At 42.4% G+C, this 13333-nt stretch overlaps 1 protein-coding gene across 3 annotated transcripts; it reads left to right on the top strand.

The window, feature by feature from the left end:
- The first annotated feature begins 506 nt into the window (after window positions 1-506).
- Window positions 507-13303, top strand: LOC112454846 (dual specificity protein phosphatase 22-B-like). 3 transcript variants are annotated; one of them, XM_025016459.1, is made up of 9 exons: window positions 507-858; window positions 940-1571; window positions 5080-5972; window positions 9959-10075; window positions 10253-10377; window positions 10744-10915; window positions 11065-11246; window positions 11426-11626; window positions 11906-13303. In XM_025016459.1, exons 3-9 carry the CDS (start codon window positions 5952-5954, stop codon window positions 12156-12158), a joined length of 1071 nt encoding a protein of 356 aa, XP_024872227.1. In that variant the 5' UTR covers window positions 507-858; window positions 940-1571; window positions 5080-5951; the 3' UTR covers window positions 12159-13303. The 3 variants fall into 3 exon arrangements, with proteins under 3 accessions (XP_024872227.1, XP_024872226.1, XP_024872228.1); XM_025016458.1 differs by having other exon boundaries at window positions 507-1571; XM_025016460.1 differs by lacking the exons at window positions 507-858; window positions 940-1571 and adding an exon at window positions 2030-2343.
- The last annotated feature ends 30 nt before the right edge of the window (window positions 13304-13333 follow it).

Below are 13333 nucleotides of genomic sequence, written 5' to 3'. Positions count from 1 at the left end.
AGATAGTTTGATATCAGAATGATATCAAACACGCACGTCAATTTCGATGCGAAATTGAGAGTCGTTGACTTTTTCATGTGCAACTCGACCCCGCGCTGTCGCGATTTTCAACACTCTCTTCGATATAACGAGTTAACGAGTTAATATCGTGTTTATCAATTAGCAAACGTAGGATAAATAATATGTAATGAAAACCAAATATTTCGTATATAAGAGAATATATTATAGAAGGAGAAATAATTATTGTAATTGTAATTACATTGTAAATATGGAGAAATTTTATATAGAAGAAGAAATTATTATATATTTTTATTTACTTTATATGATAGGAAACTTGCGAGAAACATTTCTCGCTTCGCTCGCTTTTGATGTCACCCCTTCGATCTTTCGAGATGTATCGCGGTAGCGGAGAGAGCGTGCCTCGGTAACACGTCTCGGCGGGATGCAAGAGCCCATTCAGGATCACGTCGTACCCTACACACACCGGCATTCGGCTACGACGCAAGCGTAGCCCAGTAGCCCGTGTGCGAGTCCTACTACACTAGATATCTCGTTTGTAGGGCAGGGTCGCGGGGCGAGGGGGAAAAAAGGGGGGGTTAGGGGGGGTGAGAACGGCCTTTATCGAGCGGCTTCTGCGCGAGCTCGCCTCGACGTTCTCGACGTTTTCACCCTCAGGGGCGGATTACCCCCTCCGACACGTCGCCGGGAACATCGCGGAACGTGTGATTGCTGTCTCTTGGCTCGGAAGACATCGCGAGGAGTTTTAATCCTCATTCAAGTCAGACGAGGAATTTGCTGATCTAACAGCAAAGGAACTCTAATTTAAAACTCGCGGAGATTCTCTTCCATTTCTTAATTGTAGATTTTTTATTCACAATATTATTATTTATCTAGAGACTAGTAAGATTGAGTACAGATTATAATCTTTTTAAATTCCAGAAAATCTGCATATACGCCCCTACGTCGTCAGAGTCTCGCGGAGACAGGGGTTTCTTCATCTCGAGCCAGGATCCGAACCGTCTGAATTCGGTCCTGCCGATCCCCACCGCGTGTCGCGCCTTCTACCCCTTCCCATCTCGTGGCGACAAATCTGTTACGAGATTTCCACCTTCATCCTCGCCCACCTCATGGCAATGAATTTGAACGGGACGCAGATTCCCGCGAACGGGGTGAGAACGACGACGTTGGGCATTCGCGGCGTCTGCGTCGGCTCCTAAAGAGAAAGGGAGAGAAAGAGTATGATTCTCCCTCTGTCTTTCGCCGCGGATCCAGACGCTATCTTCGGTTCCGGGCCCAGCGCGGCGGGCGAGATTATAGTTCCTCGAGAAGGACGGCCGGAATGTCCCTCCCGACGGTGTCTCGCCACCGACACGTCGGGCTGATCTAGCCTGTCGGGCTAAACGTCATCCACCGCGACAATCGATCGCAATAGTGCTTCAAGAGCTCAAGGTGTGCGTTCTCCGAGTGTGCGAGTCTGCGACCGTTCTCGCGACGTGTGGATCGTCGTTCTTCGTCGTCTGTCATCCGTCTGGTCCCGACGGCGCTCCCAGGAGGTGTCTCAGGTGTCTCAGGTGCGGGATCCTGCCACAGGACGAGCCGTGCCATGTCAAAACTGGCGAAACGCGCATTCGAGACAGGCTGTTCGCGCGCGTTGATAGGATCTACCCCACTATCCTGCACGTTGCTCTAGCCGCTGTTCCACTACCCTCCCCTGCTTCTCCTCGTCGTCGCAGTCCAGTTTCCCCCACTTTACGCGCACCCCGCCTTTTTTCTCTCTCTTTCTCTCTTTTTCTCTCTTTCTCCTTCTCTCTACTCTTTTCTCACCCCTCGCTTATTACCACCGGGAAAACCCCTGCGTTTGCTCCTCGCGCGCTGCACCTCGCCGAGAGCGGGGTAGTTTTCGTACGAAGCGCCCTTCCGTCGAGTCGCTGAAAGAGAAAGAAAGAGAGCGAGAGGGAAAGAAAGGGGGAGAGGGATAGGAAAGAGAAGGAGATAGGAACGCACACGAATTGCAATGCAATCCGCTGCAACGGTGTGTGACAGACGAGGCTGGAAGTGTAACCGAACGATGGAATTAAAGAGGCGTGATCCGTCGCGATCGGCCGCCTTGGGAATTTCTCCTCGCGGAAGCGGTTGAGCGAAGTGCAAACGGTTTCTCGTCCGTTCCGGCTGGTCTCGGAGAAAGAGAATGAGATAGATAGATAGAGAGATAGAGAGCGAGAGAAAGAGATAGCGTCCCGCGAGTGCAACGAGCTAATCCGCGATAACGGAGAGCAATCTCTCCCAAAGGGATTTTCCCTGACGTCCTTCTTGCGCTATCAGTGTGGAACGTGAATTGTGCAGGTGCGTCTCGAATCGAATCGCTCTTTTTATCTTTTATCTTTTCGGACTTTCGTTTGATCTTGAACGTGTCGAGTCAGACGCATTTCTTAACGAAGCGTTCATTTATCGCGAGTGATGAGATTATTTGTTAATCTTCATAGCTATCTGTTATTTCGTACGTAAATAAATGTTCTAATATCTTCGTTCGTTTAAGCATTCATCTCGTCCTTCTGTATTGAGAGAAATATCAGTTGGGTGCAAATTTGCCGCATCATTTATAATACGTACAGCTTTTAGCTTAATTACAGCTAAATCGCGATATGCATGCGAGGTAATCAAAGCGAGATGAGAGATTGAGATCAAAGGGAATCCAATGGTCGATCTAGATAATAATTCACGAAAGGATTTTATGACGTGCGTCTTTGGCACCCTCGATTTTAACGAATTAATTCTATGCGATTGATCTGCATGAGAGAAAAAATTTACCGCACAAACGTTTCGAGTGACAGCATCCGATTCGTCGGGTACGATTGGTTTTCACTGGATTTGCCGGCCGCACATATATATCGGCTCATAGTTTTATTTTAAGAGTAGGTCAACATCGTGGGACGCACGCTGCGCTTTAGCATGCAATTGCATTTGAATCTGAATGGCAAATTGATAACTTTTATACAGTAGCAACATAGAGCGGCCTCCCAGTTGCGAATATATCCACAAATCTGGACGATATCGAATATTCTGATGGGAGATTATTCATGTTCATGCCAGTGATTGTAATACCGATATTTCGCTCTCCGAAATGATGAAATACTCTCTCTAAAATAAATTACATTTTATATAGAGTATTATTAGATTAGGCTAATTAGAGAACTTTATAGTCTTTCATTGATTGTAACCGCAATAAATCAAATATGTATTTTTATGTATATTTATTATTGTATTCATTTTTGTATTATGCAAACCTCTTTACACGTACATATATAACGCCGATAACATAATACTGATATCAGCGATCAGAGATTAAATCACGTATATAGATAAATAATGAAAAATTATTACCTTATTCCGGTATTGCAATCACTAATTTATGGCTTCTCATCACGATGGAGTGTTAATCTATTAACAGCCAATGTTTCATTTTCGGGACAAAAGTTTTATTGTGAATAAAATGATTTTCGAAAATGTTGAAAATGTAATTTAATGAAAATAATCCTTTAAACTTTCCAGTGTTTAACTTCCAAATATTAAATTACCAGCTGTTTAATGATTGTAGTATTAATTCGAGATTAAAAAAAAAAGATAAAAGCACACGCCTCGTGTCATATTTAAAATTTGTTATATATTACATTTAAAGGACTGTTAGTTTTTAATATAAATAAGCGTTTCTGAAATTATGTTTAAAATTATTTTTTTTTTTTATTTGAAAATCTTTTCTGAAGCTCCATTTAAAAGAATTTTTTTAATTCTTTCACGTATTTAAGTCTCCTTCCACGTATCTCTTTAACTAATTGTAAGATTGTTATTTATATCCTTGTGTGACTGCAATAGATTAAAACTCATAATTCATACTTACTAACTAGCGACGTGGCATTAAGTTACGAGGTCGTCGTGAAGTGCCCGTGAGTTGTGGTTGCAATTAATATAACTTTCAGCCACGTCAATGTAGTTTCAACTTCTTTCTTGGCAGTCGACCAAATTAATATACGTTCCAACTGAAAAGGCGAAATTTCTTGGACGTCGTCGTATCGCAATTACGTCAATATTCGATTGCGTTTCATCGAAAGTAAACACTTGTGAGCAAACAAAGTGCTATACATGCTACATCTCGCGCGTTTCGAGCATTCGATATGTTTCGTCTTGGCGAGCGAAATCAGAGCGCATGCTGCAACGCAAAGTGTGTTTTGCCGTCATGCAGCAAAACACATCCCGTCAGCACCGAGCCAATATATTGAGCTAGAATTTACATAAACGCATATGCAGCCTCGCGCTTCTGCCATATCCGAGTAGTGTGTACAAGCAAAACACGTCTATTCCCATGCGCCACTTTGGCCACGGGAGCGCTATTTTTCTGCCAGAGGAAATATCGCGGCTCGGTGTCCGTGACAGTGAACAGAATTTTCTCTGTGCGATCAATCGCACCTCTTAGATATTGCACGGAAATTTAAACATTGAATGCAACTGAATCTGGACGCGTTGGACACCATTAAATCTACCACCCGGTTGGCAAAGTGGGTTAACGTACTGCCAGTCTTTACAATCCATCTTATTGATCTTAAAGTAATCGATATAAGCTCGTGTTCTTTAAACCCCGTCCTTGTCCGTTTTCTGAAACAATGCCAGCTGGTTTTTTTTTCAAGATTTTAAAAATTTCGTTGCCATTCATCAGGCCACCATTTCGTGCCACGAGTGTTCGCTATTTCCGTGTTCTGCGATGATGCAGCTGTGCTCCCGACGTACGTAACTTAAAAGCGCGTCGTTGTTCGCTCGCGAAATTAAATTCCTCGGTTTGCGTTCGCGTCATTTTTAAGACGACTACCGAGATCACGCGACACACGTCGGGAACGCCGGCAATTTATCAATAACTTGTCCCACTTTCTCGAAAGAACAAGCGCACGTTTCCTTCCTCATGCGAGGCAATCTTGCACCACGTATCGCTAATCGATACCCAAGACAAATTCCTTCCACCGCGTTATTTTCGCTGCGCCAGCCATCTATCTCGTCCACGTCTTTTAACCGATATTTTTTTCTTTCTTGCAGAACGTCACGATCGCAGCAGGTAACTTCCTAAAGACGGTTCTATTTTTTCGAGACACACCACTACATAGACACCGCTTTGTGCATTGGAAAGTCGATCGCTCCGGCTCGCGCGCCGAAGGTCCGCTTAAAACACGGCTCCTTTTCGTTTCCCGTGGCCGCCCGAGGCCAGGCGAGGCAGAATCCGCATGTAAATGGAATCTTCCCCGTTGAGACAACCATACGGGAGTTCTTCGATAAAGGGGCCGCGAAAAGCAAGTCGTGAATATAAATGCGCCCTCGCGCTTTGAGAATCAGAACGTGCCGGATGCCCCCGTTCCCTGAAACGCAGCCTCGCATTACACAGACAGATGCAGGTGTCCCGCGTTATCAAGAGGCACGATTGCAAAAGTGATAAGCGAGACGGAGACTCTTCCAACGTAGAAAATTCAGAATAACGTCATGCATGATAATGTTATCGGGAGCTGGAATAAATCTAACACGCCGATTACCGTGTTAGAGTAATAACGTAAATTATCAAGGCGACAGACAAAAGAACAGAGACAAAGATAGAGAGAGAGAGAGAGTGATAATACTGCGAATGTCGAAGGAAAAGGTGGATGGAATCGAGAGACACGTTGTCCATGCATTTTCGCGCTGCGTGCCGCCGATGATACGAGCGAATACGCGTCAGCTTACCGGAGCCTCGATCTGTTCGTCGACGATGCTGCTTGACAAACAACACCACCTCCTTGCCCATGAGGATCGAATCGGATCGTCGAGAAATAAACTCAAGAGACTGAAGATGACGACGGCTGAACGAAGACCTGTGCACGACCTGTCGCGTTTTTAAACAGCAGATAAACTAAGAACGCGCTCACCATCGCGCCGGCATCATGGGGAATGGCATGAACAAGGTGAGAAATTCTTTTTTATCAAGAAGCTTGTACTTTTAGATAGTCGTTTAGCTAAAGGAAACATGCATTTTTCATACCGGCAGAAACTTGGATCGAGTTCGGGAGATAGTCTAGAAATCGTATAGGACGTCTTATTCTTTGTGAAATGAATATATTAAATATTTACCGCTTTGGACCGCTTTTCGGTGGGCACAAATCCCAAAGCGGAGTCGAAACGTTCGATATTTAATTTGCATTTATTTAACAACTCCCGAATAATTTATTTGATAATATTTCATCCTCTGTTTCCTGCATTTTTAATGATCAGTCTTTCTCATTATCTGTTAATTGAATATCTGAGGGCTTTACCTTTACTGTTTTAAGATATTCGATTTGTTTCTATCTTCTCGTATCGTCTTCTTTAGCGTATTAATAGACAGCAATTAATTAAGCACTGTATACAGAAGATTTAACAAAGTATCCGAGCGTCTAAAGCAACTTGTCTTAAAAGACGAGGTCTTAAAAGAAAAGGAAATATTGATTTAATTAGTTGTTTTCTATTAAATAATTCCGTTTAAAATCGTTTAAAGTTATCTTTTTCTTTATAGAGAGTTAATTATATTTAATTGTCGTTCCGGATTGTAAATATGCTATTAAATAAGCGTTATAAAATAAGGCTAGCGGATCTTCGTTAAACGCATCTGTTTCCTCTCGTCGCAACGGGGTGAGATTTTCTTTTCATAGCCAATGTTTATGATTAAAAAAAATTGACGCTTTAAATAAATAATTAAAATAAACCTGAAAATTTATTAAATAAACAATTAGCGTCAATTTTTAACCCATAAACATTGTAGTGTTTTTAATTACCTACATTAAAAAAAAAAGCGTTCAAATCCGAGTAGTTTTAACCGGTTCCGAGATAAAAACCTAATTTGCCTCCACTAGACATTAGATACTCCATAATCAAGGGCGCTCATAAAGGTTAGGTATAAAATCGCGCTTCCTAGACCATGACCCTAGACAAGTCGTCAGACATTTTTATCGTTCTCTCCCTCCTCGGCAGTATATTAAGTTAAAATATCGAGCCTCTTTCGACGTCTGCTTGGATGAAAGATTACTTACGATTAGATGACGAAAGAAATCCAGGTCACACTGAGGGAGAAATGCTAATACAAAGCTGCGTGATGGATTCGTAATGGCCGTCGACGTGATGCGGTAATCTTAGATTAACTTACTGTTTGGCAAATATTGAATTTTGATGAAAGGCGTTTAGCTACAGATGGGCGGCATACATTAATGAAATCCCACCCGCGTTGTTTCCTCATTCCACGATTATCCGCGGCTAATATTGATTCAGTTTTTAACGATGCGGCGCGATGAGGATCGTTTTTTTTTCTTTCATTGAGTTGGAGGATCGGGTTAACGCGATGGGCGATAAGCAAATTAAGACGTTCAGAGAAGCAATCTAGCGTGGTAATCACTTGGACCGTTCGCGTGTGTGACATTTATTTTCTCGTCGCAATGGGCTACCTCGAAAATACCCATTCTCTCCCGGCGCGGGTCGTTAGTCTCGGTTCCCCCGCGATTTAATTTCATTCGAAATGTTCTTATCGCGCGTTGATTACCCTCTCCTCTACCCCGGTGTTGCAGTCACCGAGTCTGCTCCCTCCTCCGTTTCTTCACGCGTTGATTTTAGACGAGAAGGAACGACCGAATCGACGAGACCACAGCGAGCGATCTACCGAGCGGCTGGCGGCTGTCGTCACGCGATCCGCGGTCAATCGATCGATCACAAACAAAGAGAGGAGGGAAATCCGGAAATCAAAGCGTAAAACACGGGAGAACGACACGTCCGTCTAATGAAGAAAAAATAACGATAAACAAGCTGTCGTGCAGCCGGCATTGTTGGCGAAAATGCGATTCCGATCGCTCGTGGTCTCCTGGTGTGTTTGCGCGATTCACGGCAGCGTGCAGATAGCATCGGGGCATCGATCGCTCGACGAGACATCGCGATCCACCTATCATCCATCCGGTGACATCGAAACCCTCCTCATACATTCATCGAGAAACATCCCGAACTTGCCGTCATCCGTTCTGTTACTTCCGGTGTCCCGACCTCATTTTCAATCGAGATACGCCGTGGACGCGAAGCTGGCCGGGGCCGGGGTCGACGAGAAAACCGGGCATCGAAGATCGGTAAACCCAACGACGAGGGAGACGGCCGATCGCGAGAAGATCGTCGAATCCTTCGCGAAGCGCGGATCGCGCCCGCGCCGTAAACGAAGAAAGAAATGCAGCTGCCGAAAACGGGACGATTGGAAAAAAGTAGGATCGTCATTGCTTAGGTACGAAGCACGCATAAAGTTTGTCAAATCGTCTATCCTGAAAAGCCTATTTATTCCTGTTGGCACTACCAACGTCCTCGCGAGTACTCTGCTGAACAATCTGAACCCTACGTCGGAATCAACGACGCCGCAACGTTTCGCGGATATTGGCTTTACAACCACCGACGCTATCCCGCCAGCGGTTAACGCAATGACGATCACGGATGCTGCGAAGATTGCTACGAAGAAAGCTGACAACCTACCCAGTGGAAGCTACCGGCGAAACTTGTCCCGTAATCGATGCAAGAAGATCAAATGCACGACAAAAACTTGCAAAAAGAAAAGAAAGGAAAAATTGAACGTTATCGACGTACTCGCTCAGGAATTTCTTCGAGATGATCATGAGAACGCGACACTTCACGAACACGATCCCAGTCCGCTGGAGAACGAGGATCTTCGAGCGATCGTGGGATAAAATGGACCGCAACGAGATAATATGCGGCTCATATGCTTCGATATATAATCGTGATGTACAATGTTGCTATAAGATATACAAACAAAAACACTATATCATAATTTATAAGATACGTCGTAAAAGATACGAGAAACTTTGACATTATCGGGCAACATAATTTAAGGGAAAAAAGTCACGTGGATGTAAATTCCGTTTTAAATAATTGAACTTTATATTTTGTAGTAGAAAAAATGTATCAAGTAAAATTGAGACAATTATAAATACTGCGTTGCTTTAACTAAGTTAATTGTTTCAACACGTTTCCTTTCGTCTTTCTGAAATTGCTAAACTTGTATGTTCCGTCGTTGTTAAATCTTGTGATTATATAATTTTATTTTAAAATAAAGCCGACGCGTTTACATATATGATATTTTCTATTTAATACAATCAACGAATTATCGAAAGATATTATGCTTTATATATGTACATAATTTATATTAAAGTAGAAGATGAGTAAAATTATAAATTGCGGTTTCCTTTCGAGGAAGAAATATACATTAAAAGCTACAACGAGACCACATAAAATTATCGACTGATTATTTATTCATTTAACGATCCTCATCGCGAAATGTATCGTATTTTATAAATCATCGTCGAAGGGGGATTAGCGTAAATGAAGTTTCATTTCGCAACATTTCTCTGTCAGGCTTATCTCTTGCACTTCCGTTTCGCAATTACGAGCTGTACGATCGCGCGTTACCAGACGTAAAATTTTATTATTATCAAGCGTATTATGTCGGTCGTTAAGCGCGAGGTTACGACAGCGCTAGGTAAGTCGTTATATTGAAATGCGTTTAAACAAGTTGTCGAGTAATAAAGACGTGAAGTCAATCCTTCGGTCAGAATGGAACTTATAGTCACGCTATAAAAAGGAAACCTCACCCCGTTGCGACGAGAGGAAACAAATGCGTTTAACGAAGATCCGCTAGCCTTATTTTATAGCGCTTATTTAATAGCATTTACAATCCGGAACGACAATTAAATATAATTAGCTCTCTATAAAGAAAAAGATAACTTTAAAGGATTTTAAACGGAATTATTTAATAGAAAACAACTAATTAAATCAATATTTCTTTTTCTTTTAAGACCTCGTCTTTTAAGAATTATCTAATGTCAAACGTCGCAAAATGTGTGTCATCTCCGCAATTCCCTCGCGTTATTGTTCGCAGGTGCTTCCTGGTCTTTATATAGGTAATTATCAGGACAGCAAGGACGCCGATCAGCTGGAGCGTTTCGAAATCACGCATATTCTGGCTATTCACGACACGGCCCGCCGTTTGCATTCCGTGAGTACAAATGATGTATAGCAGCGTATAGCACAAAGTGTGGCCGGATAAAGCATGTACCGAATTTGAGAATCAATAGCCATAGTTGGGTAATTAACGGAAGGCTTCAGATTAGAAACGTTTATATTTTTGTACAAAAATAAATATACTCGGACTAAATCTCCGATTGCGTTTCAGGACAAGCATTACCTATGCATCTTGGCCGCCGACAGTCCCGATCAGAACTTAACGCAGTATTTTTCTCTGTGCAACGACTTCATTCATTCCGCCCGTCTTCGCGGTGGAAACGTTCTGATCCATTGGTAGATATATATTCATTGTTGTAATAAATACGGAATGTCTCGAAATTGCTGGAATGTCCTTTCTTGTAGAATTTTTTTTATCGATTTTTAAATATATTTTTCCTTAATGTAATAAAATATTGAAAATTTTAAAATATCTATAATTTTCAAATGATTAGCAATTAGAGGAATAAATTTTGTTAATGAGAAGTAGACGAAAAGTAAATTTTGTTAACTTAAGGAAGGTAAATTGGTCCAAGAAATTGTGATTAGAAGAACATCCAACGATTTTGACAATATAGAGTATTTCAAAATTTTACAAAATTGCGATTTATAAAAGTATAAAATAAAATGAAAATTTTTATGAATAAAGATAATTTTTTTCAGTCTTGCAGGAATGTCAAGGAGCGTGACAGTAGCGGTGGCCTACATCATGAGCACCACTAATCTCTCCTGGAAAGAGGCGCTTAAAGTCGTTAGGGTCGGTCGATCCATTGCAAATCCGAATGCCGGTTTTCAACAGCAGCTCAAAGACTTCGAATCTAGCCGCTTACAAGACGTAAGTAATAAACAAACGCCGGAATGTAGTTACGAAAAAGTCTTCTCGTGTCAGTACTCTATTCTATCAGAAATCTTCAAATCGTAGTCGATGTTATTTTACATTTACATCATCAAATTAGATTTCTATTGTATTATATCTTGATGCAGGAGCGTAATAGGTTGAAAGAGCGATTTCCCAGTCTCGCTCTCGCCGAATCCGACGCCGAGGTCTGCAGCTCTACCCTGAGGAATTACGAAACGCTGGCCCTAGCGAAAGAGGTGTGCGAGGGTAAGTGCGCCATGGGACGCACTTGTCCAACCGGGCTTTGCCGTCAGGCAACTTCTAAGAGGTAATTATATCAAAATTTTTAATTATAAAACGATGTACATATTCTTATTATATTCAGTAATATATAATGCAGCAAAAAACTATGTCTATAAACAATTTATATAAGCACTAGAAAATTTAATAAAAAACGGAGATGATAGAGGCTGCAGTGTAGAATAAACAATGTATATAAATTTGCAGGACTCTAAGAAGAAAGTCATCCACCAGCAGTATCGGAAGCGCGTCATCCGGCAGGACACCTCCGCAAACACCCCGGATGCTTCCGTCCGCGCCACCCTCGCCGGCTTTGCACAGATCATCCAGCATTGTGTCCACATCGAGACCACGGAGTGGACCGGCAGGATTGCATTCTTACACCGGAGGATCCGCTCCACCTTCTAGGTAACAGTAATCCTTTCCGGAAGATCTTATCTTCGCTTTTTCGTATCTATATGAAATTATTTAATTGAAAACGTTAACGACTTAGTACTTTAATTGCCACATTTACATTTATAAAAATAAGATAAGATTGAAAAGAAAAGAGATATTTTCTTACAAAGAAAGTAGGTTGTTTATTAAAATATGGAAAATAAATATCATATTTATTTTCGAACGTTATTTGGATGCTGCAAAGGCGTTTTTCAAGTTTTCCGAAAGTTGATTAACGTTGATCACACACAGAACTGCGTCGAGGGTGGACCTTTCGGCGGCAGTGGCTTGCAGCAGCAGCAACGCCAGCCTCTCCGCCGTGGGCAGATCGAGCGCGTTCTCCAGTAGCAACTGGCGATTGACCGCCGGTTCCGCGCCGAACACGCCGAGACCGACGCCGCCGGTCTCGCCGCAATGCTGGCCGAGGCGACTCTCGAATCGGCAGACGCCGCAGTTGCCAGTACCACCGGATTCACCGGAATCCCATCCTTCGACAATGACGTAGCAGCGGGAGTTGCGCGGTTCTCTATCGAGCCTGATGGAATAACGAGCCGAAGGAGATCGGCGAACCGCTCGAGGATTTTACCACCAACATTATGCGCTCTTCATCGTCGGCAGATTAAATTACGAATTTGCTATCATTTTTTGGACGCGATTATTTGGATGAGTCCTGGGAGGAAATTTCCGGTAAAAGAGAAAGGAAAGATTTCGATGAAGGTATCTATGAATTATATAAAGACGTGCCTGCGAATGTTTTTTACATGTTTGGGACATTTGGGATATTTAGTGGAACGTATAATCCGGCGGAGTTTGAAACACTATTACGGATAAATAATGATCTATGTGATTTTGCAAGATGGTATGTGTCGGCTCGATTTGAACTCGGGTCGGCGAGGAAAACGACGATACATGCGCGTAATGCGTTGTTGGAAATTGTTGGTGACATTAACTTATACAAGTTGTTACATGTTGTTGCTTATATACTCAGCGAGAAAGTGCTTTTACCGCGAATGGGATGGGAAACAACAAGATTCTCTTCGTACGCATCGGGAACACTTTGTGTTTTAAATTTCGCGTCCTACGATTATCTTCGTCCTGATGATTAGATTCTCTCAACGGAGAGATACGAGTAACGACATCGATGGATACTGTGACAATCTGTTATTCAAATATATCACGAGGTTGAATTAGTACGCTCGCGTAACGGATCGATGTGTGAGGTGAAGTAGTAAATTGGAAAGATTGACACATTCGGGACATGGTATTAATCCTTTGGGGCTTTATCGGTTACAACGATAATTGCGTGCAATTAAGTGCGACTGGTTATTTCGCGCTTTTTACGGCGTCGTTCAATCGCGCTAATAATGCGCTCGTTAACGATTCCCGCGTGCAATTTCTCCCTCGGAGATAATGCGCGAATCGTTACCACCTAATCATTGGTTGTGAAAAAGAATATTGCTCAAAGCGGCAATTATGCAATACATACAACAACGTTCCCAAAGGATTAATTAGAAAAGGAAAAAATATATATAATCGAACACATGAGCGCTCAAATGTAGCTTGATAGTTTTGAAATTGATCGCGTAGCGTAAAGTGAAGAGTCGTCGAAGAATATTTTTCGATAGAACTTGCGGTGTGTGTGTGTGTGTGTGTGTGTGTGTGTGTGTGTGTGTGTGTGTG

The sequence above is a fragment of the Temnothorax curvispinosus genome, unplaced genomic scaffold (genome assembly GCF_003070985.1).
Source record: "Temnothorax curvispinosus isolate PA1 unplaced genomic scaffold, ASM307098v1 QBEX01005439.1, whole genome shotgun sequence".
In the NCBI taxonomy this organism is placed as follows: domain Eukaryota; kingdom Metazoa; phylum Arthropoda; class Insecta; order Hymenoptera; family Formicidae; genus Temnothorax; species Temnothorax curvispinosus.
The sequence above is the reverse complement of the archived record's forward strand: the minus strand, read 5'-3'. Positions and strand labels throughout refer to the sequence as shown.